Genomic DNA, 24,987 nt, shown 5'->3' with positions numbered 1-24,987 from the left:
ACCTCTAACTGACGTAAAATATAAATAATATTTTCAGTTAATCAGCTGGTTCGCCAAAGACGACTAGTATTATAAAAAGTCAATGGTTACTTTTTTAATAAATAGGTCAGACCAAAAACGTGACGGTCATATTTTCAAAAGTTGGAATTTTAATCACATTAAAAATGTAGTTTAATTTGTCAGGGATTTTTATGAATTTTATGATATGCATGGTGGTTTGGTTTCTATATCGTTTATTATCGTTGCCTCACACTTTATTACTTTCAAGAGTTTTGATGACAATATATAATAAAAGATATGCTTATTTTTTATTACTCAATGCGCTAATGAAAATGTGTTTTTAAATTTTTTGCTTATTTATAATTATTTTTACTTTATCATTAAAAGAGATTATCGCTATTAATAATAAAAGGATATGCGTGTCTATTAGCGCTTTATAGGCCAGATCGTTTGATATAAAGAAATTCTCTCCCCCTCCTCTTTTTTTTTTAATCCTTATCTTCATAAAGATATTATTTTATTTTTTAAAACCTATTCTCTTATCTTCCAAATATATTTTGAAAGATAGAAAAATGTGAATTTTGTGGTTAATTTTTCTCATTTTTTTTTTTTTTTTGATAATTATGTAATAATTTTCAAAAATATTATAGCAAAATAATAATAATAATAACATTTATACCATTTTAAGATTTGAAAAAATTGTCCTTTTAATAGTATATGTTAGAGACCATGCAATGTTTGTTGTTGAATTTTGTCAATTTTTTTCCTTTCTCGTTTACGAGAAGTCGTCAAAAAATTCGAACTCGGAATTGTGACGAATCTTTATGTTTTAGATCACCCTGAGTTCGAGAACACATTTTTGGGAAATGTCTGTCTATCTGTCTGTGACAAAGATAACTCAAAAACGCTTTGAGCTAGGCGGTTCAAATTTGGTATACGGTCTTAGCACCAAATTTGTTTATTTCTATCAAATTTTGAATAAAATCTGTTTCGAAGAAGTCCGTATGTCCGGCTGTTTGAATAAAAGTGAACACGATAACTACAAAAAGAAAACAGCTAGATAGATATTGATTTGGTATACAGATTTAACTGCTATAGTCTAGACACCAGTCAAATTATAAACCATATCCAACAACGAACAGGTTGTCTGTCGGTCTATACTTCCAGAATTAAGTAAATGCGAGAATTCAAAAACGCAATAACTTAAACATATCAAATTTGGTATGGAATTTTTGTGATTACAAATGCAATTTTGAGTCAAATTTTTAATATAATCGGTTGAGAAAAACATGTCTAAAATACAAATTCGATTTTCAGGTACTATTAACCGCATGCCAGGGATGAATCGCCAAGTAACTCGTCAAGGATGACAGATTCGGTAAAAATTCTACATACACACCAAAAGTTAATATTACGTAAATATTGTACATCAATTACATGTAAGGCGTTCTCTGGTATGGCAAGTTTATTAAATAGTATGGGAGAAAGTTTTGAAGAAACCACTCTCTCTTTATTCAAAGCGTTTTTAATGACATTATAATGTCATAAAATTCGATTTCTTTAAGAATATTCATATACACAATAAGTAGAACAAGTGTAAAGCTATTAAGGTTACACAATCTTGATATTTAAAAAAAGTTTTATTAAGAGAATCATGAACAGCAAGTAACGCATAATAAATTTAATCGTCATTAAAGCAGCCAATATTCTCAGTATAATTTGAAAAAACAATATTCCCGCCATCCAAAGATGGCTAGTAATAAATATCATGCTATCCTGTAATAAACTCTTTCTCAAATTCACTACCAGGTGGTGTCACTCATTTGGAGTTAAAATTTAATTCAATTAATCGGTTTACTGATATTAAGCTCAGAAAGTATTAAAATAACATTAGCGAAAATACACATATGTGCAAATTTTCAATATTCAGCACAACAAGAAATGATTGAAACAAAAATTTTTTTTTACAAAATTCCATTTTTTTATTAACATAAAACAAGACAAGATAGATAAAAATATGTAAGAAACCCAAGCAAAGGCTATCTCAATAGAAATATTTTAATTTCTATCTGTTTGAATTAAGTGATATAAAATATTTCGATATATCCAAAAATGAGAATCGATTTGTGTTATACGCTTCTGCAATGGTAAAATAAAAATTTTAAAATTCAATAACGAAAAAATATCTGTATCAATTATTACTCAAAAAGAGTTACTTCAATTATTAAGATGTTTTTGTCGTTAAATGTTTATCAATTATTTTAAAGCCGGAATTTATTAAATTATTTCAAAAGTATTAATATTGATCGACATAATTATGTAAATATTAAACTGAAACTATGATCGAATCTTATTAAAAAAATGACTTATTTCAATATTATATCGATATTTAATCGTGATTTGACAATAGATTCGGTAATGCGCATCTTAATTTTAGAACCGCCTTTTAAATGACATTCTAAAAGAAGTTTATTGGCCTATTAATTTTAGTTAAAGTAAACTAAAACTGAAAAATACAAATTTAAGTTTATCAGGTGCCAACGCGAGAATCATATCTTTATTCAAGTTAATTATTATGCTGTGCACATACAGAGAATAATTTAAATTTTTGTAGCCATCGAATACATCAACCACCATGCTAGCAAGCCGGCCACAGATAACGCAGACGAATTGAACTTTGCACTTTCAAGAAATATGGCTACAAGTATCTAGAAGTTGATTTAGTAATCTAGGTTCCAAGCCAAACACAGACATTCGAATATGTGAGACGTTCATTAAAATCTTTTCTCTCTCCATTCGAGTGTGTGGCAATTTTTTAAAAAATTATGCATTTTAATTTTTGTGTATATTTTTGTGTGTAATAATTGTTAATACTGGAATAATTAACCATTGATTTGTTTTATTTGTGGATGGCGGCATGTCATTTTTTCTATTTCAATTTTAAAGCAAAATTTGTAGAATTTTGGTCATTCTACTACTTTTTCGTATCAGTAGTATAGCAAAAGTATAGTAATCAACAAGAAATTCGAACCCGAGATTTGGGCGAATATTTGGGTTTTATCTCTTCCCCCCTCCTCGAGTTCCCAAGTTCACATTTTTCATCGAAAAAATTTTTTTTTTCTCTCTGTCTATCTATGACAAAGATAACTGCAAAACTCTTTGAGCTAGACAGATGAAATTTGGTATGCTGGCTAAAAACCAAGTTTTCAGATTTCTATCCAATTTTGAGTAAAACTGTCACTCTATACTTTCACAAACATGTATATATAATAATCCAAAGATGTAATTACTTTAATAATCAAATTATGTATGGGATTTTGCGACTATAAATGTTGTTCTGTGAGAAATGTTTTTTTCAAATGGATGGGGAAAACACGCTTAAAACTCAAATTCGATTTTTGGATGCTATTAACCGTATGCTAGGGATTAATGGCCAAATAACTCATCAAGGATGACACCACAGATTCAGTAAAAATGCTGAATTCACTCCAAAAATTATTATTTCGTAATTATTGTGCGTCAATGACATGCAAGGCGTTCTCTGGCATGACAAGTTTATTAGAGAGTACGCGAGAACGTTTTGAGGAGACTTCTACAGTTAGTTTGATTTTTTTTGCAGTACATGTTAATAAACAGATGGTCAGTGACTAAGAAATAATACTGAATGTTATCGTAAATCAAAACTGTAAATAAACATTTTTATTTTTTTGTACTTTTTGTATTTTGTATCTCTTGGCTCGCATTGAAACTAATACAATCTAATGAAAGTAAGCTTCCAAATGTAAACATTTTTATAACTTCAATTATCTCTTGTCTTCTGATCTTTACAAGTTTTATCTTTAACATATTAAACATTAAAATGCTAATTCAAACCCACCCATTAATAAAAACACAGCTGTCACCATTTTCCCCCAAGCGTCTGGTTGACATGCAATCCGATGGGGCTTGGAAATGTTACAGCATTCTGCTCATTTTTGCGTATGCAAAAACCATCCCTGTCCACAAAATCATCATCAAATATCACAATTTGCAGGGGAGTGGATGATGCATATATATTATGACAATTAAGCCTTTCGGATGATAGAATCTGAAATACTACGAAATGAATGATGTTTGATAAAAGTACTTATATTTCTTGATGTGCTAACTCCTGATTTTTTTTTTTTTTTTCTTATTGCAGGGCGTTCCGTTAGCCATTTTACTATGTTTAAAGATTGTTCAGATATGCAATAAAAGTCATTGCATAGTATTTACAATCGAATAACAAAATGTGAAACGCATATAACATCGTATAGTAAATTTTTTTGAACATTCATTTTATTATTGATAGTGTGTCTTTCTTGCCTTTAGCATCTCTGCTATGTCGCATAAAAGTTGTAAGATTGTTATTTATATGGTTGGGCTGCTGTGCTACCCCAAATCTGCATTCGCTTCAAACCGTGTTATATACTTTGACTGGTGAATCAGTTTCTTTTATTTAATTTACTCGGAAAAAGACCCTTCTGCGAGTCAATCTTCTATGGTAAAAATTCTCAAAATTTTAAACATTGCAAAAGTTTTAAAATATTGAAACATTGCAAGCCTGTGCTCCATTGGAAAAATTCTTACATTCTTAAATATTTCGTGTCAGTGTTCTATTGCAAAAGTTCGTAAACATTATGAACCAATGTTCTATTGCAAATGTTATTCTTTCGGTTCGTTATTTACGCAAGTTGAGAAGGCTCCGTTTGGTTGTTTCATTTGTCAATCAATATGAGTCGCAAATATGCTTAATAAGGAGGGATTTTTTTTTCTATTATTTGGCTTAATGGAAATTTTAAGCTCTTATCACACTTTTGCAAATAGTATAATGATACATTCAAACTCTTGCCACAATCCTGTACTGGATCACAATCCACAGTTTGGGAATTCCTATTCTTGATTTGTTTCTAAGTGCATGAGCTGAAATTTACCTTATACTTTTAAAAACTTCCTGAATGAAAATTCCGAAAATAGATCACTATTTCAAACATTTAATATAATTTTAACGAAATTTTAAGTTTATTGTTAACTTTATAAAACAAGTTAATATTCAATTTTCAAAATCTTTTAAAGATCCCTGTTTTAAAATAAATGCACAACTTTTAACGATACTAAAAGTAGTTTTGATGCAATAAGATTTCTGAATAACTTTGCATTCATTTACCTTCATCCTTGGATATTTATTTCTAAATCTATAATATAATCATCCAGCGGTGTCTGTAATGCTCGGCAGAGTTTAAAAATATTCATTATCGAATCTGAAACTGTTTTGGTGGCGAATAATTTACAGAAGTTTTTTTTTCTTTCTTATAAATGTTGAAAGTTACTGATTTATCAGTATGAGAATAAACCTAAGCATGAATAAAAATTATTTATGGGATCGTAAATTTCACTTTCCATTCACATTATTTTATACTGAATTGTAATAAAAATCAATAAATTGAAATCGGCAATTTTTATGATTTTATATTTATGCTGATGTATTATATTCTCCTCTCGCGAATGAAGTTATTTCTAATATTTTCTTCCAAGATTTCTTGGATTTTATATTTGATATTGTATTTTTTTTTCTATTAGAGGATTATTATTTGTTACAATCCGTTTCTAATAATTAGTTTTGACTTGAATGTTCTTGGATCTTTTTGTTCATAGAACTCCGAGCCTTTATGGTTTACTTTTAAAGTTACTACATCATAAGTTAAAGATATTGTTTATTTCTTAAGCCCTCCGTCAATATGCATGAGATTCTCTATTGAAACTTTTGTTAAATATTATGCGATAGTAATTTTTGGCTAATATATTGCTACCAGCCGCCATCCTTAGCCTAGGGATTGTTACGTAAGCATGTTGCCCCGCCTCTCACTTGTAACGCCCTCTAGCGGTATATGTAAAAAAACCATCAGTCTTTGTAACATCATCGACAAAGCAGCAACGCCGAAAGGCAAGGCTCAATCCAACTCCCGAAAGCGGAGAAACAATAAAATCTTTAAAATACAAAAAAGGTCCGTCATCATTATCGAACCTCTCCAGGGATAGCGTGTCTTCCTTGTGATCTGGGCGTCCTGGTTCGGGCATGGCTGTTCTGTGTTCTATCTGTGAAGTGTGTGAAAGAGTCCCCTGTAAAAAGGGGTTGCGCAAGCAAGTGTGTGAGTGTCATCTTCATACGAGCTAGAAGTCAGACTTCTGCCCTCGTGTGCTCAGGTGTCTTTACCCTCAGAAGCTGCTGCACCCCTCTCTCTCTTGGTTTGAACTGGTGTTCAATCCAGGGGGGATAAGCAACAGCAACAGATTGCTCCCAGGATAACAATTCTTTTAGATGACCATATCTTATGGTAGAAAATAATAAAAGGAAATTTCCATTATTGGACACATTGTGATATTTTAAGTTAATTATAATATATAAAATTAACTGTCATTAAATAAAAACAATTGCCTATAAAATGTTTTCAGTCGTGTGAAATTCTCCCTGATTCTATAAGAATTTCTTGAAAGAGGACAGCTACAAACAAATAACTTGACTGCGAAGACCTCGAGTCGCCTGATAAAAGAACTTGTATTTCTGACAAAGTTTTTTGAGTTTAGAATGAGAAAATAGGTCTTCTGGAAATTCAAAGGTATAATTCTGTGAAGGTATAATTTCTTTCTAACATTGAAATGAATAGAAAATAATCGAGATCATGGCATACGAGGTAATTAAAAATATTATGTTATATGTTGCTAATTCAATAACGTGTAAAAAAAAATTAAAATTTTGGAGTACTGAATGACAGATGCAAAATTTATTGGGATAATTATTTATTATTATTTTGAGTAATAAAAACTTATCATGATAGATTCATCACCTAACTTTATTTAGCCATACAATTCATCAATTTTTTTAAAACTATTATTTTAAAAGCAAAAAAGGTTATGATAGCTATGAAATAAAACACATATCCGGATGTTTTCCAAAGAAAAATTTTAGAAAATAAGTTAAAAGACTTCTGATAAATATGTTACAAAGTTATATTAATGGATATATACTATAAAAAAAGAGTTCGTTCTAAAATTGAAAAATGTATTCTTTGGTATTATCATATAGTTTTCTCGATTTAAGCAATGAAGAAAATAAATAATAATAACGATGATAAAACGCACTTGGGGGGGGGATCTAAGGATTCAATTTTGAATTTTAAGACCTTTTTTCAAATTACAGAAAGTTTATAATTTTAATTTGCAAATATTTCCTCTCATTTTACAGATAACTCCATGAAACATTTTCCTATGTTTGTATTATGGTACCACCAGTAGTTCTAATTGTTGTTGTTGTTGTTTTGTCGATCTCCTTTATTTTTTTTTAAAGTTATTTTTGTAGCTTCCTTTTTTCACCGCTAGGGACGCTGTAACCTGCTTCAAAAAATTTAGCAAAGTCACTTTTCTAAAACCGCACGTTACACCCTTAGACATAATGAGAAGCCGTTTTGAATTCAAGCGCCTTAAGATTTCACCCCGTATATTATACTTATTATTTTATTTGTTAAAACTGTTTAGTTTAGGCTAATTATCCTTTTAAAAACTATGTGTTTCTTAAAATTACAGCTTATATATTTGTTTTGTATTATATATTAAAACGTTTTAATATCGTTAAATGTCTGCCTATTGGCATTCTACAGGTTATAACGTTTGATCTAGATTTACTAAAGTTGGCACAATTGTTTAGTTAGAGCTATTTGTTTAATTGTTGCTCTTAGTTAGAGTTCTAATTAATAAAGCGTTTAATGAGATTTTGGCATATTTTTCTTCAACGAATTGCAAAAATATTATATGTTTAAACATATTTTAACAGTGCACATATTTTATAGTATCGAAAAGATGACACTTTTGGAATTTTAACTTCGATTTATTTCATACCGGAGGCATAATTTGTACTGAGAAAAAGCAATGAGAGATGCTTCATTCTACATCGCGACACGAGAGCAAAAAAAAAAAAAAAATCCAGGGGGTTCACTTGTTTCTTCAGTGATTTTACTCGGAGATTTTGATAGGGATTTCTTTGAAACATGTAGACTCAGGCAAGGGAGTCTAAAGTATCTTTAAAAGAATGTTGTGGGCGTTAGGGATTTGTATCCTTTCTCTCGGAGCGTGAGAAAATTCTTAAGTCATCAGTTTTCTAGAACGCGTGTTATAAATAATGAAATTAAAAGTGAGAATAGGATCAGGGAATAAAGGAACATTTTAGAATGAAATTAATATAGTTTAAATTAAGATAAAAATTAGTAAATAAAGTAAGATTTAAATTATAAAAAAATATCATCATATGCATTATCTTAAAATTTAAAAAAAAATATGTGTTTTTACTGATATTATTTTGCAAGTTTTTCTAAATTTTGTCATTTATTTATTTTGCACATTTTTTAAAACACTTTCATTGTTATATAAAATGCTTATCTGCAAGATTTTCTCTCTGTTGAAAATGAAAGAAGAATCTTATACCATGTGATGTCATGTTTAAGTGCTTAAAACAATCCAAACAAATATCTAAAATTCATACAATATTCTTGTCGATCCAGCAAATTACCAGAAACGGCTAATCTATGTATATAAGAAATAGCTCTCTTGTTATGTATTGTCAAATGGCATCAGTCAAATGTAAACCAAACATCACTTCAAAAATGTACAAAATCCACTTATAGTACGTTTTTACAATTGCATTCAATTCTAATTATTTAATTAATGAAACTGCAAAATATTTTTAGAGATGTTCTGAGGAGCGTTCGCTGTGACACCAAAAACACATTCAGTCAGATCACTAAAAAAAAAATCACTAAATCTGCTTTAAACAGAAAGTTTAATCAAGCTCGAAAATAGACTCTTTACTCGTTTAATGAATAATCGTTATGGCTAGCTTACAAAAATTAATGTTCATATTTCCAAAACAATTAGCTTACAAAAATGGCCTTTGTATTGTCTTAATCTTAAGATTCAAAAAAATTGCTCTTTTTAATTATAAAAATTTTATTTGTTTATAATTTTTCTTTTAAATTTTAATAATAATTTTAATTGAATTTGATACATAATCCGTTTTTAAATGCTATGATGGAATTCAAATTCAACCGACAAAACTTTCAATCGCGTGTTATTTGCCATTTATTAATTCCGTAGTAGGATTTCCATTTCCTCTTTTATTTCGCGTGTGCACACATTTCACTTGGCAGTATTCTGATTCAACTGAATTCCTGTTTCTCAGTCATAACAAATAACAAAGTAAATTTTAAATGCCTTCCGTATTCATCATTTAACAACCTAAAATATTAATAACCTATTAGAACATTTATTAGTAATTTTATAAATAAGACCAGGAGTGCTGTCCACCCCCGCTGATGGAATTCTCAACTGTAAAATCCAGTTTCGCCGCTGGTGGCCAATTACATTTTGCAATTCAGACATCTGGCTCTCTTAAAATTTAGTAAATATGATTGACAGCCGTACTCGGCTATAATGATGTTGCACTTCAGAACGTGCTATCTTATCTCTCTCAAGTGCAGTGATATTAAAGCTTGGGCTCAAATGCTCCGATAGTCGATTCGTGCTTCACGCTCACTTTCAAATCAGTATTTAAAGAATGCACTCTTTAGCATTAGTTTCGAACATCCAAGACGATTTTTTACTTTCTCGTATATTTAGTATATGAATATTTACTTTCTTCTATATACTATATCCATCTCCACGTTTTAGACCTCCCTAAAGAATTTTCGAAAATGTCCGTCTGTCTATGTGTGAAAAAGATAACTCAAAAGCTTTGAGTTTGACGGTTGAAACTCGGTGTATGGTATTCATAACAAAAATGTAGATTTCTATCAAATTTGGAGTAAAATTCAATCGGATGAAGTCTGTTTGAACATCATTTAACACGATAGCTACAAAACGAAGAGGACTAGGTGGATGAAATTTGGTACGCAGATTTAACATCTGTAGTGTAGAGATGTATCAAGTATAAGACAAAAGCAGCTGCGGGTTGACCGTCTGTCAGTCTGTACTTTCAGAAAATGCAAACGCTATAGCTCAAAAACGCATTGTCTTAAATGTATCAAATGTGGTATATGATTTTGTTGATTATCAAATATTATACTTGACTACATGAGTAAATTTTAATCAAATTTTTTGTTTCAGTCGGCTGGAAAAAAAGTTCGAGTTTTTTGACGATTACGATGCTTTCTTTTAATATACTTCGTATAAAAAAAATTAAAAAAAACATGAGTGCTATGACATTCATGTTTTGTGAATGTTTGAAATTGTCTTGAACTTTAGCCTAACATATGTGAAAATATGATCCTAAAATTCGTATAACGTTCCTGGAACCAATGAAGCGAAACCTCCCCCCATCCAGGTTCTCATCGACATAAAAGAAGGAAGGAGAATTTTTCCAAGAAACGGCCAGCAATCCATCATACGTCCTTGACATAAGAAAATGGATTCAAAGGGCTGTCTCTGAAATAACTTCTGGCTTGTTCGGGCCATACATCCAGGACATTTCATTAAACTTGACTTGTTTCGTATTTCTAAACATGGAGTTTTGTGGTAGATTTAATATTTATATTTCGATGTGCGAGATGTCTGAAATATTATTTAGTGTACTGCGAATTCTCGAACGTTAAATGGAGTGAGGGCAATATCCCTATTCCGATCAGTTGTCAACTGAATTTTGATTTCATACTAGCGTCGCCATCTGTCGCCACATTTAATTCAAAGTTCCATTATATTTTAATAATGGATTACGATGTACATTACGATTAAAAGGTAACGAATATAAAATATAAAATGTTTTTCTTTAAATGTGCGTTTATTAATGTTCTGATGAATGCAGAAATGAAAATGGTAAAATCTTTAAAACTTAGGCATTGAAAGCGCTACGAAAAGAAAAGGAAAAAGCCACAGGGAAAAGGAGAAAGAATTCAACCCACTGTTCGGTCAAAATGACAAATATTCTTCAATCCTCTCCATTCTTATGTCGAGTCTGATTCCTTCTGATAGATGGCATCTTCATTAGATTATGATTATTATGAAAGCCGTCGAGTCTTTGTTATTCTGATGGATGCATTATTTCCACATTTTGGTTAGATAATGATTGTGATAACAGCAAAAGTTATCGCATTCATTTTTAGGAATTAGAACATATCTATCACTATTTTTGAGCTTCCAAAGCAATTAAAGGGATTCTTAACACACACGTAATGATGATTATGCATCCTATTACTATGATCAAAGGGTTCAATGGGATGAAAATTTCTAGAGCATTTTCAAAAGCACCAGATGTTTTTACGATTTTGTTCTCTGCTACATATTTTATTTTTCCATAGAAAAATATTCTAATTTCCCATTTATTAAAAATATATGCATGTAAGCCTTATTTTATGTGAAGCAGAATGCAGTTTTGTAGACAGTGAAGAGACTTTCGATTTCTTGACGTCGTTTTATTTCATCTTGGAGAAGCAAGCATTATGTACAAGCGATGAGCACACACACAACACAGAACGACACAGAAAAGAATGAGAGAAAAGCTCTTGAACATTTTAATTCTTGGTCTTATATAACCTGAGACATAGAGAGGGAAAATATTTCTCCATAGTGCTTATATACAATGAGATTTCAATAGGGATTTTCTTTACACGCGTCAAAGAGGCAGGGGAAACACAGGGATCTTTTAACAAAGAATGTGCTTATTGGACATTTTTCTAGCCCTTCAGGCGGAATGCGGGAAAGTTAGGCTTTTAGCCGATTCAGCAATTTTACAAAGCTTTTCTTAAATTAATTAAGTAGAGACAGTGGAATTGGATCAGGAAATAAGAGAAGATTTTTGAATGAAGTTACTATGGTCTAAATGAAGATAAAACCTTGGAAATTAATTAAATTGAAATTAGAGTTTAAAATATCATTACATACATACTTTTAAAAACTTGCTTAGTCACTTAATCACTTTTTCTTATACGAGGTATACAAAATGAAAATATTGCAATCGTAAAAAAAATTCGAATTCGAGATTTCAACGAATTTCTACTTTCCAGACATCAGTGAATTTGAAAAAAAACATTTTTGGTACATTCCTATAGGAAGTTACTACCTATTGCAAGAGTTCTCAAGACTTCGAGAAAATTTCTTCAATTCTTCACCGATCATGGGGCTTAGAACACAAAACCACACCTCATTCAAAAGTTTATATATATAAATATAACGCTTCGGCCAGGTTATCTTAACAGGATAACTAGAGTATTTTGTATGAATTTTGGAATATGTTGGAAGAAATGTAAAATTCTCGAATGAGTTCGTAGATGGACCTATAGTGAAAGCTTATAAGCCAGTTATCAGCTACGCTACACGGGCAATTGCTTTTGTTTTGTGGTCATGTTACTCGGCTGCGAACTACAAGAAAGCTTATAAGTCAGTTAACAGCTACGCTACACAGGCAATTGCTTTTGTATTGTGGTCATGTTACTCGGTTGCGAACTACAAGGTCCCAGGTTCTATCCTCGCTCATATCAAACCGCCACAGACCATATAGCTCAATGGGGGTGGAAATAGAGAGGGGTTGAAATTTTCTTTTCGCTATAATTTTCCTACTGTTGAGGGTAAAAAAATAAATCAAATTAGCCTAATTAGCATCTTTTTAAGTCGAACAAATTTCATATTTAAATCTTTTCAATAGTTGCAACTGCTTCGAAGTTAGGGGCTGAAAAGTGATTTTCAAGCCCTCATTTTAACTGTTTCTATTATCAACAATTTATGTTTCCGGGTATTAACTTAGATGTAAAGGAATCTACCTTTGCCTTCAAGCTTGCCGAGAGGATTTTTTTTTAATTATGTCCTTCTCTCTGAGTGTGAACATGCAACTCAAGAATACTTAGAGCTAGACGAATGAAATTTGTCAATGAATCCTTACATCAAATTTTTTGAGTTCTATCACATTTTGAGCGAATTCCATTTTGAAATCTATTTGTCTGGCAGTCCAAATACAAGTAGGCATAATTATCATTAAAGGCAAACAAACTAGATGGATATAATTTGGTGACCAAGCTTAGCATCTAAAATGTACATACGTAAATGTACATCAGATATTGAACCATATCCAACAAGTGGTTGGATTTAAACGCAATAACTAAAAACACAATGACTTAAATAAATGAAATTTGGTATGTGATCTTGTTACTAAAATTGCAGTTCTGTGCCAAATTTTGTTTCAATAAATCGAAGAAAAAAAAGCAATAAAAAAACAAATTAGATTTTTTTCCTTTTCTAAACTGCGAAAGATACAACTCTCATGGGCAGGACTCTGATAATAAAAATCTGAGTATTTATGATGTTCCAAAAAAATTTCACATTTAAAAGAAAGGTGAACTCGGATTATTCGTGGAATTAGGAGGCATAATAACTGCTCATTTTTCTACGCACCACCCCTTAGGGAAATACAATCGTTGAAACGCTCTTGTCCCCGGATCCTGAAATAAACAGAATTTAAATCATCCTTTTTGAAACGCTCACTATTGTTATCATTATTTGCCATAAGAATTCGCAAAGTATTGATAAGTAAAAATCATGTTTGCTTATATTAGACGAAAAACTAAATTGATTCGATGGGAACCAAAATAAATATTCCATGTAAGCCATTGAATTCCTATTTAATGTAAATAAAACTTCTAATAGATCAAAACATAAATTCTAATAGATCATTAAAAAATAATCACTTCAGGATGGGTCTTAAACCATCCCGATATGATTATTTAATAATAATATGAAATGATTATCAGTTATGTGTGTAATCTTTAAAAATTTATAAGGCATACATAGATGAGTACTTTTTTTAAATAGCACATGGACTCACAACCCCTCTTCTTAAATAAAGCGAGGGGGTCTTCCCAAAGCTTTTTTGCATATTCTTAATCATCCTCCACCCCTGCATCGAACGGACGTTTGGCAAAATTGTGCATGCTGTGAGAGCTCAGATTTTTATTTTTCCATTTCTGCGCATGAGAGTTTTGTACTTCGAAACATAATAAAGAACACGCATTTTGGTGAACGATAATTACAAAAGAGCCTATTAGCTAGCGATTCTTAGAGATGAACGCTGGTATACAGTTAATACGTATTGTTGAATATGTATTTTGGAAGATGAATATGTATTTTGCACTATTTTTTAACCGATACCAAAATTTGACATAAAATTAGAATTGTAATCACAAGATCCCATACTAAATATCGTTCATTTAAACCTTTGCGTTTTCGAATTTTCGCATTTATTTGCACGTAATAAGATAAAATGATAGAATATCAATTAAATAGATGAATTGAATACAAAATTGTTACGTATTTACACTTCATATGCTAAATCTGTGTACCAAATTTTATTATCTAGTTCCTTACGTTTTGTGCTTACATGTTTGTTATTGTGTTTACTTATATTCCATCCCTATAAACACGATAAGAAAAAGCAATGACCACGATAAGATAAGAAGTGGATGGGTGAATTTATAAGCACTTATCTTTAGAAGTTATTATCATTAGATTTTAGAGCATCAGATACTTGCATTCGAACAGCCTGACAGACAGACTTCCTCCGAATGGATTTCGTGTAAAATTTCGAAAAAATCTAAAAAAAAAAAAAAAAAAAAAAAAAAAAAATGTTGTTAATACCATTTGCCAAATACCATCTGTCTAGCTCACAGTGTTTTAGCGTTATCATGCTCAGAAATATACAGACAGATGGACAGATATAACTCAAGAAATGTGTTTCTCGGATACAGAGAGGTCTGAAAAGAGGAGATTCATCCAACTGTCAAGTTCGATTTTCTTAAGAAATTGTTATTTATTTTAAAAATTTTTATTTATTTATTGAACGATCACAATACTTCCTCTTTTTTGTCCGCTATCCTATACGAAGTATATAATAAATGGTGCAATTTTTTTTTAAAATCATTCTTTGTTCGAAATTATTTTTAAATTTAAGGCAGCTTTTTTATCTGCAATTCTCCTGAAGGTAACCCACAATGAAATGTTTTGTTATAGTAGGTTGTCATAACATTATCATTTATGCTTTATCTATATAAGCATTTAAAATAATATATATCATAAAAATGTAATTCATATAGATAATGTGGCGGAAGTTGAGGAGAAGAAAGCAGGAGAGGAAGGGGATGTCCCGGAACTTGTATTTACTGGCATCTCCTAGAATTCTTCATTCGGCCCTGTGTACAACACAATATTATAGACATACAAATTTGCAACAGAGCAGCACATCATCTGCATGAATAAAAATGCGCTAATTGTGTATAAAATATATAATTCAGTTTATTTCGTATAATTCCTTGTAATTTCATAGAATTATTGCTTATTTCATGAAATAACTTATTGTGATCAGATATTTCATCGAATAACTAGTTATTTCATACTTGATCATATTCTAACAATACTATTTAAATTCTGACAAAAATTTTACTGAACACTTACTTGCTTTAGTGCTCCAAACTTTTGTTATGGATATTGTGTTCTTGTGTCCATTGAATTTGTCATGCGGTTGACGACTTTTGAGATTGTTAGACATGCAGCTATAATGATGTGCTGTTGTGAAGTAGTATTTCATTAATCATTTATTGCACATTTTATCTAGAGCATCCTCTTCCTTTATTTCATGCTTTAATAAAAAAAATCTCCCCACCTCCTCGACCTGGCAGCTCTCGCCTCTAGCGTTTATATCTCTTGCTCTACTGTAAAAATGACTGATTCGTATATTGTTAACCCTTTGCAAAAGTAATTCGATGCATAATTATTCACATAATACAAAGATTTGTTAATGCTCTGAAAAATAAATATACATAATTGCTTTAAATCGAATTTCTTTGAAAAATTAATCTACATTTTTTTACCATTCTGTAGGCATTTTTTACAACCAAAATTGAAAAAATAAATAAATAAAACGCCAAAATGACGCATCTTCTTGAATGGCGAGTGAGAGAAACCATTCAAGTTCAAAGGGTTAATCAAAATTTAAAATCTGCTTCATGATTTAAAGTCATTCTGTGTAGTATTTATATTTCCCCGACGCCTCCTGAAACTGAACAATAGAGTATTCTTACTTCCCATTCGACACACATATCTACGAAAATGTGATCCCTGTTTTAGCCAAATCGTGCAAAGAAGTCAAAAAGTCTTTTCTATATCCAAAAGATATTAGGCATGAAAAGGGGACCAAAAAATAAAGAACGCATTTCTCATATCTTGATCCAGTGAAGGCTCTAGACAACCCCACAGCAGTGACATTTCATTCTTTGGGTAATTATCACTCCATCCCCCCTCCTTCCGACCTCATTGCAGTCACCAATTCAAAGGAATTCCCAAAAAGTGATTCATTCCAAAGCATTCTTCTAGAAAGAACAAACAAAGAGAGCAAAAGAATGCGCGCAAATTAAACACACACCTCTTGTCGCCAGAAAGAAAAGAAAACGTCTCAAGGGTGGGCTTCGAACGCCGTGGGTGTCCGCTGCATGATTCCCAACTAACGACCCGTTATGTTAACAAAAAACAAAATAACTTCTTTCGTGGTGGCCGAGCTGCCTACTTCTCACCAGAAGGCAGGGAAAACATGAGACCCTGCCCCTTCTACTTTTCCGCCAATGAAAGTTGCACGCTCTTCTGCCAATGGCGATTGCCCTGCTACAAATGGGCGTAACTACACAGTTACTTCAGCAAAGTTAAAGCAACGTTTTTCCATTCAGCATGAAGTAGTAACGGACGGTTCGACTGCGCGAATCGTGAACCCCTTGTAGGGATGAGTTAACATGTCCCTCAGCTTTTCAATCGATAGGATTCTATCACCAGATTTCGGGCCTTGCAAAAGCCGGGTCTTAGACAGCACTACAAACACCTGTTCTGTCGACGACTTGCCTGGCACCATCCAGGGCTTGTGCAAGAGCGAAGACTTCAGTTACAGAAAATTAGTGACAGACACCTGCAAGAGCCCAAACATGCCTCCATCCACTGAAATGACAGCTGGTGCTGCTCTGCTGTCCCAAATGATGTCCGCTTTCCCCAGTCATTCGGTCTGGTTCAACACCAAGTCAAAGCTTTTCGGCATCGGAAAAGAAAAATCGGATGTTGCCCAAAAGGCAAGCACTGATTTCTTGATCTCGCCTCAAATAAAACTAAAGCAGCATGATATCGAACATTGCAGCCTTCCTAGAATTACCCCGGACAGTATTTCTGTCACTCTCTGCTCAGAGGAACAATCCCCACCTCTGGCGAAAGTTGCAAACTTCATAGAGGACGTATTCGATCGCAAGGTCGTCTATGACAAGAGTTATCAACCACTTGTGGATTGTCCTGAACAATTAAGTTCTCCCATACCTCTTAGAATAAATCAAATTGGACAGGCAGAGAAAAAATCAATAACTGAAAATCATTACCTAGAGTACCAGAAGCACTTACCACCCTCTACCAAAGAAACCGCATTGTCTCCCCAAAAGTATGACGACACTGAAGAAACTCAACCACTATGCAAACCTCGCCTGGATGAAGACAATATCCACTCTGAAGGAACAGATATTCCTTGTGATACAAAACACCCAGTACCTGAAGAACTTAACCAAAAGGAAGACAGGTGTTCGTCATCTGATGGCAGGTGTTCTTTATCATCTGTAGACACCCTGTCATCCATGGCAGAAAGTGAGTCCAGTCAGGCACCGAACACTTTTGGACCTCCAAAACTTTCCTATGACCAGATAAAAACAACAATTAAGGAATCTCTGAGCGATGCGGGTGTTGATAGTCCACCCCCACTCAACTTTAGTGATAGCAAAATAGAAAAACCTTACGCAACAAACCCTAAGCTGCTATCAGACGATTTAGATGAGATAATTGCACCAAGGGACGGATGGCCAGTATGGGTCTACTGCAGCAGATACTCTGCAAGACCTTCGTCTGGTGAGTACATGTATTATTTATTTTCGTGCCTTAACCACAAGTATATATTTTTCTTAACCCATTAGCTGTCAGGATCCCCATTTGAGGATTCTGGAATTTTACGTACACCATTCAGCGCTAAAAATATAATTGGTACTCTAGACTAGTTTCATTTTATGTATATCAGCCACTGACAGAAAGTGTGTATTTTGTGCTAAGTTTCTTTACAGCAAGAGAACAAATGGGAAATTAGTTTGTAAATAGAAAGGAACAGAATTGTTATAGTTAAAGCATTATATTTTGGGTTTGGTTTTTATATTATAATGAAATACTGTACATAAATACGTCATTTAGAGTTTAAAGTAACGATCTGTTACTAGCAGAGTCTTTTATTTTTTTATTGAAATGATTTTATAGATTATTTTATAACAATGCCCTTTTTCAAAAGTATCAAATATTTTCAAAACAAAATATAATTTGAATATAATTATACTGTTGCACTACATTTTGGGCATATATATAATTAATTCGGCCAAAAATTTCAAAAAAGAAATAGTTGAAAAACCTATAATACATATATTTTTTATTATAAGATTGATTAAAATATCAGTTACTTTATCGACAATTATAAGGCAAAAATTGAAAAAAAAATTAATTTAGTTTATTAAATATCTGTTTTTATTTATCATTAATGGTAGAAGTACTCAAAAAATGTATTAAATAAGGAAAGTCTTATTCAACATGGATTCCATTTACACATGCGGGTTTCCGTTATGTTTGTACGGTACCACTGTTTACGCTGACCCTGCTTTTGGATAGAGCAATGCAGTTCATTTTCATAAAATTTACAAAACATAAAAATAATTAGTTTACACCTGTTTAAACCCCCAACATAGGAATTAATTCCTAATTAGATTATACGTCCTATCTGGGACATTTATTGTTATTTTAATTACTATAAGGGAGCATTTGAGAGATGGAAGCATTTCTAAATTATCTTTGCATTTTAAATTGCTTAATATTTTCATTAAATTGCAATTTCAAATTAAAAATTGAGTAATTTTATATTAGAATCAAACTCGCCATTGTCTGCTAAGAGATTAAATAATAAAGGTTTAGAAATGAATGAAAGGTTCATTAGAGAAAATTGCAACAAACTTGCAGATTCTGGGATTTTGCTTTGGGATTTTTTGCGATAGCATGGTTCTTTGGTTGAGTTTTTATATTTCGTTTCAGTAATTGCGTTTTCTGCTTTTTATTCTGGATTTCATTGCTTTTTAAAATTGTTATAAATGTTATTATGGATTTATACCTTTTTGAATTGGGATAACATGTGAGGGTTGATTAAATGAATTTAAAAGAGTAAACAAATTTTCATATTGGACATTATAATGAATATAAACATAAATCTCCAGTTTCGGGAAGTATTGTGTTATTCTTTAAAATTTTTTTAACATGTTGAGTGCCGTATCACCCATATTCGGCCTAAAGTTCTCTCTCACTCAGTGTAGTATTCTATGCGAGTAAAGCACGTTTATGTTTAGTTTATATCTCCTTGTTTTATCCCGTCGCACACCATGTGAATCGCCTGTGATTAACACGTGTCTAATTATATATTCTATTTTCTATTAAGAAAGCAAAGAAGCATCTTATTAGATAATGGTCCGATTCACAGGCATGAGTCATAGCAGCGAACGTACTAAATAAATGTTTCTTTGCTAGATAAATTTTGTTTATTACAAACTCTCCACAAAAATTTAATTTATAGTTTTTGCTGAATCGCGCAATTGCTTACAAAGTATCTTCCTTGACTTTCAGTATAAACTTCTAACGTTTATTTATAAGATCATTTTATTGCGATTCTGTTAATCAGTTTACGCAAGAAGTATGAATTTGGATGTAGTATTATAATACTGCTACTGCGCCTTTCTGCATTACTTTGAATTTTTATAAATATAATTTTAAGTATTTTCCGGAATTCGAAGTTTAAAAATGGTAATAATATACTTTTTTATCTCTGAATTGTCTATGGTAGTGACATAGTCCGTAACACATGACCGTAAATAAATTTAAAAAATTTTTTTAAAAAAATATGCCATTAATTCACTAGAGGACATTAATTCACCACTGTTCAATTTATTCAAACAAAAAAGGTAATGAGAAATGTGAAATGTTTATTTTGAAATTTTTTTCATACAATTGTTGTATTAAAAGCACTGCGTGTTATTTATTTAAATTATTTTTATTATTTTAAAATTAGTTTAATAACATTAATTCTTTATTTATTAAAATTATTTACTGTTTGTTTATTCCTAGCCGTCTTCGATGACTAACTATTAGCTGGGAATATTATTTTTATTTAATTTCAAGTTATGTTGAAGAGATATAATTAATATTTATGATAACAAAGTATTTTTAAGCACCAATTTGTAATAGATGTTTTAAAAAAAAGTTCTATGTTGTAGCCTTACACATGCTCTGATTACTATGTAAATTAACTTTTATGACGAATTCGTCTCAAGGTAAAACAAAACTGATTGGATAATCCTTTTTCTAATTGCTTGTTTTCTTTCTCGGTAATTACATTTTTCAATTCCTCATTCCCAGATAATGAATAGATTTTTCTTCCTTCAGCTTTAAACAACCGAAGAAATCCCAGGGCTTACATATTAGACAAAACAATAAAAACAGTTAGAATTTCATTGCAAAAATGAAAAATGTTGTCAAAAATCATGGAAAGTGCTATATGATATATATATATACATAATACTTTGAAAATTATAGAAATCCAAAAAAAACATTTAAGGTCATTCAAATTAGTATCATTAGAAAGATGTTTTCTAACTTTTAAAATGGTGTAAAACTAATTTTTTAGCAATTTTATTTGATTTAATATTGACAGAAGAATGCTAATATCTTGTATAATTCTGAATTCAAAATTTTAAAAAGTTGTTCATAATTTTTTTAAAGTTATGCATATACATGTTAGGGTCAAGTGTATCATCCCGTAAGTATGGCATGGAACTATGAAGGAGGGACGAATTCCAATTCAAGTGCCTCTCTCGCCATTTGAACATGGTTAGAAATTATGAAGCCTACTCCGAAATGGTCCTTTTATTACTTCAAATCAGGATGGTAATTACTGGACAAGTCAATATTTATTGTTGAATAGTTAATATTTAACACTTCACAAAATAATAACCCAATAAAAATAGGCGATTTATTGTTAAGTCCTTTGGCTACAAATGTTATAGAATAGACCTCTAATTTAAATAATGAGCCATTTAAACAAAACTCTCTATTAATAATAAAAATGCGCGCGCTTGTGTGTTAGCGCTCTATAAGCTAGTTATTTCACCTGGAATTATCTAATTCGGCATATATATACTTTAAAAAATATGAATTAGTATCTTGAAGTATTTTTTTTTAAATTTATTAAGTTAAGAGAAATTCTGGGGATGTTTTTTCGTTCAAACTAATAAAAATATTACTGCTCAAAAATTCTGATAATTATTTTTCAATAATATCGATATTTTTGGCCACATATTTCTATTTTTAGACAATAAAAAAAATAATTTAAACGTATTTTATACCAGCATATTTTATTTTTGAAATGAAACTGAAATAATTTTCTGTGTGTCAACTAATATTTCATTCTGGCATTTTTATCATTAATTGATGAAGATTCTGCTTACTTTTTATGTTGGGAAAAATCCCAATATAAGGCATGAATTAAAAATGTTTTTTTATAATTTTGTTTTTCTTATTAAAACTTAGCTTCACAATCAGGTGGCGGCAAAGAATTTTTAAAGTTCACCCGTTTTTAAACAATGCTGCTTTTTCCTGTGATAAAACTGGATGCATTAAAGATAGAGATAGAAAACTAAAAAAATGCATAACCCAGTAAACGGCTCAGTGTAAGGTTACTAAATTATTATATGTCCATCAAAATTAGAAATTAAAAAATATTTTACCGATGAAGCTATTAAGATGCAATTACACTAAATATTTAATTGAAATTCATTGCAAACATTTATCCTGACTAATCCCCTATTTGCTAAAGTAGACTCTTTTTTTAAGTATACAAAGAAACGGCAATGTAAAATAAAGATACACATTGAACTAGTTAGGCATTATTTAAAATGTACAATAATTTCGAAAAATTAAGAATTTTCAGAAATGCGAATAGGGTCTATAATTTTTTCTTCTGCAATACCGTTTTCGTGCCATTTTGCATCAACATGAAAGCCACAGTTGCAGAATTCATATCGGCAAATATGTAAAGGAATCGGTATAAACTTTGAATAGTAAAGCCGCGCATCCCTACACAGTATGATTTATTCACGAAATGATATTCGAGTCTGCTGCATTATATTTTACTCGAAATTTCAGACAATATTAATAAAATTTAGAATATTTTAAAATTAAAAAAAAAAACTTCAGCTTTTTAAATAATTACATAACAAGTTATAATGTTATTTCAGTGACAATTCTGAAAAATCATATATAGATATTTCTTTTCTCTCGAGTTTTTATTACAGAATATTTAATAAAAAATACGAATTTTGAAAAATCATCTATAAATATTTCTCCTTCCTCAAATTTTTATTACAGAATACGTAATAAAATATAATTTTCAATACTGGACATTATGTGCCTTTTATTAGTTTGGTAGAATAGACAGGAATTAAAATGGTTATTTTTATTGCAATAATTTTTCTTGGATTTCTTTTTGCTTCTCGAAGACGTAGCGTAGAGAAAGTATAGCAATCGTCAAAAAACTCGAGTTTTTGATGAACTTTCCGTTTTAGGCTTCTCAGAGTTCGAAAAACACATTTTTGAAAATGTCCGTCTGTATGTGAGAAAAATAATTCAACATTCCTTTAAGCTAGAGGGTTGAAATTCTGTTTAGGGTCTTTATACCAGATTTGCAGATTTCTATCAAATTTTGTGTAAAATCTTTTCTGAGGAAGTCCGTCTGTCCGAATATAATTGAATGCGATAACTACAAGATGAAGAGAGCTAGATACATAAAATTCGGTATGGTGCAGATACCTGTCGTTAAATCCAACTAAAGGTTGACCGTCTGTCGGTCTGTACTTTCAGAAGCATGTAAATGCGATCATTCAAAAACGCAAGTGCAACATGGTACCAAATTTTTGTCTCAATCGGTGTTGGAAAAACTTGTTTAAATCACAAATTTGGTTTTCAAATATTATGAACGGCATGCCAGGGATGAATCGCCAGATACCTAGCCAAAGATCATACGATAGATTCGGTAAAAATACTAAAGTCACGCAAAGATAATATTTCGTAATTATGGATGCTATGTAAGGCATTCTCTGGCATGACAAGTTTATTGAAGAGTATGCGAGAAATTTTTTTGGAAGGTTTGTGATGCTTTGAATCTAATGACCAAATTTTAATTTTGCTTGTTAGAAATTTTTTTTTAATTTTGATTTTCGTGATGTGGGATTTTGGATTCATATTAAAGCGCTTTGAATGGATTTCCTATCTTCAACCTTTATGCTTTTTAACGATATACTACCGATTAGTTTAGACGCTAGATTTTTTTTTTTTTTTTTTTTTTTTAACATTGGAATAAATGGGAAGAACTATGGAATAAGACAGAGCACGGCACTGAGAAGCGTTCTAAGTAGGTTTTTACTGAATGACTTTGTATCTTGGTTGTTAGAACAAAGGATTTTTCGCCTGTGACTATGTAGTAAATGAAGAGATTTGCCGATTTGCATCATTGCTTAGATTTGATTTTTATCATATCCTTTTATCTCAATTGAATTTAATGCGTGGGCAGAAAAATAAGCAGCATATGTTGCAACGATGTTAAATGTGACAATAATCTACCGTTAGAGAACATCTGTTTACACTTAGACATCATCCGTTCAATATTTTAACTAAAAACCAGCAGCCCTTGCCTTCTTGTAAAATAAACAGTAAGCCGTGTTATTGGATATTTAGGTAGGAAACTTATTTGATTAAAAAAAAGTTTCCCGATAGAGTTAAGAAAGGTTTCGGGTAATTACTATCCGCCTTTGGCGACCGTTGGCTCACCAGGAATATTGACAATAATTCATTCAATTAAAGTATCTCTTAACAAATGTAAAATTATAATATACATAAAATCGTTTTATTTTTGCAACCTCGTATGAAACTTCTTAATGGTGTCTACTTAAATCACATTATAGGGGCATTAAAAACATAATTATGGGGGGTAATCTACTTTCTAATTACGCTCTGCAATTCATTGTATTTACTTTTATTTCACGTACTTATACCTCTTTCAAGCTGCTTAGATAATTTGAAGAATTTTTCTTCCTTTGCTTTGAACAATGGGAAAAAGAAAAGAAAATCACGAGATTAAATATTTGACGGAACACTGAAAACGATTTGAATTTTAATTCCACAATGAAATTTAAAGTTTAAAATTATACAAAAATATTTTTTGATAAAGCTATTCAATTTTGAAGGAAATTTGATAATTATTAAGGCTATGTGAAAACCAGTTTTGGGTGATATTGTTTCTAACATTTAAAATCTGAAAACGGAAATATTCACTTAAAGTTTAAGTAAAACTTCGACGAAAGTTGTCCCGAAGTGCGCATTCCCATCTTCCAAAGTACAAATGTGCCAAATTTGGTAGTTCTAGATACAATGGTTTGACCTGTTGAGCGCCAACACATGCAGCCTTCTTTATTACAAGTTGATACAAAAATACCAAATATGGAGCTTTGAACTGTTGTTTGAATTGGAATAACCTAGAAAACAGCTATAGATTATTCTTAACATTGGAAACAAAATGAAGCGACACATTCAAGATATTAAATAAATATAGGATCAAAAAGCATACAAATTAAACCCATATGAAAATTATGTTGCGTATGAGAAAGGCGAAGGAAGAAATGAAACGGCGAGAGATATTTCTTAAATTATGTGGTAATGCAAATTTGAGAATGAAAAAAAATGTTTAATTTTCATAAATGATCGACCGGATTAAAAAAAAATTATATTTTTAAAACTATTACA

The 24,987-nt window shown here is 31.1% G+C and overlaps 1 protein-coding gene across 1 annotated transcript in view; it reads left to right on the top strand.

Annotated features, from left to right (window-relative positions):
• The first annotated feature begins 16,818 nt into the window (after positions 1 to 16,818).
• The window catches only part of LOC129957134 (segmentation polarity homeobox protein engrailed-like), a 110,282-nt gene continuing 102,113 nt past the window's right edge, over positions 16,819 to 24,987 (top strand). Inside the window, exon 1 of the mRNA XM_056069299.1 lies at positions 16,819 to 17,964. Within this exon, the coding sequence (XP_055925274.1) occupies positions 16,824 to 17,964 (1,141 nt within the window). The 5' untranslated portion in view covers positions 16,819 to 16,823. The remainder of the gene's footprint in view (positions 17,965 to 24,987) is intronic.

The sequence above is a fragment of the Argiope bruennichi genome, chromosome 11 (assembly GCF_947563725.1).
Source record: "Argiope bruennichi chromosome 11, qqArgBrue1.1, whole genome shotgun sequence".
NCBI classification, from domain to species: Eukaryota; Metazoa; Arthropoda; class Arachnida; order Araneae; family Araneidae; genus Argiope; species Argiope bruennichi.
Note: the sequence above shows the minus strand (reverse complement) of the source record. Positions and strands in the feature narration are given on the sequence as shown.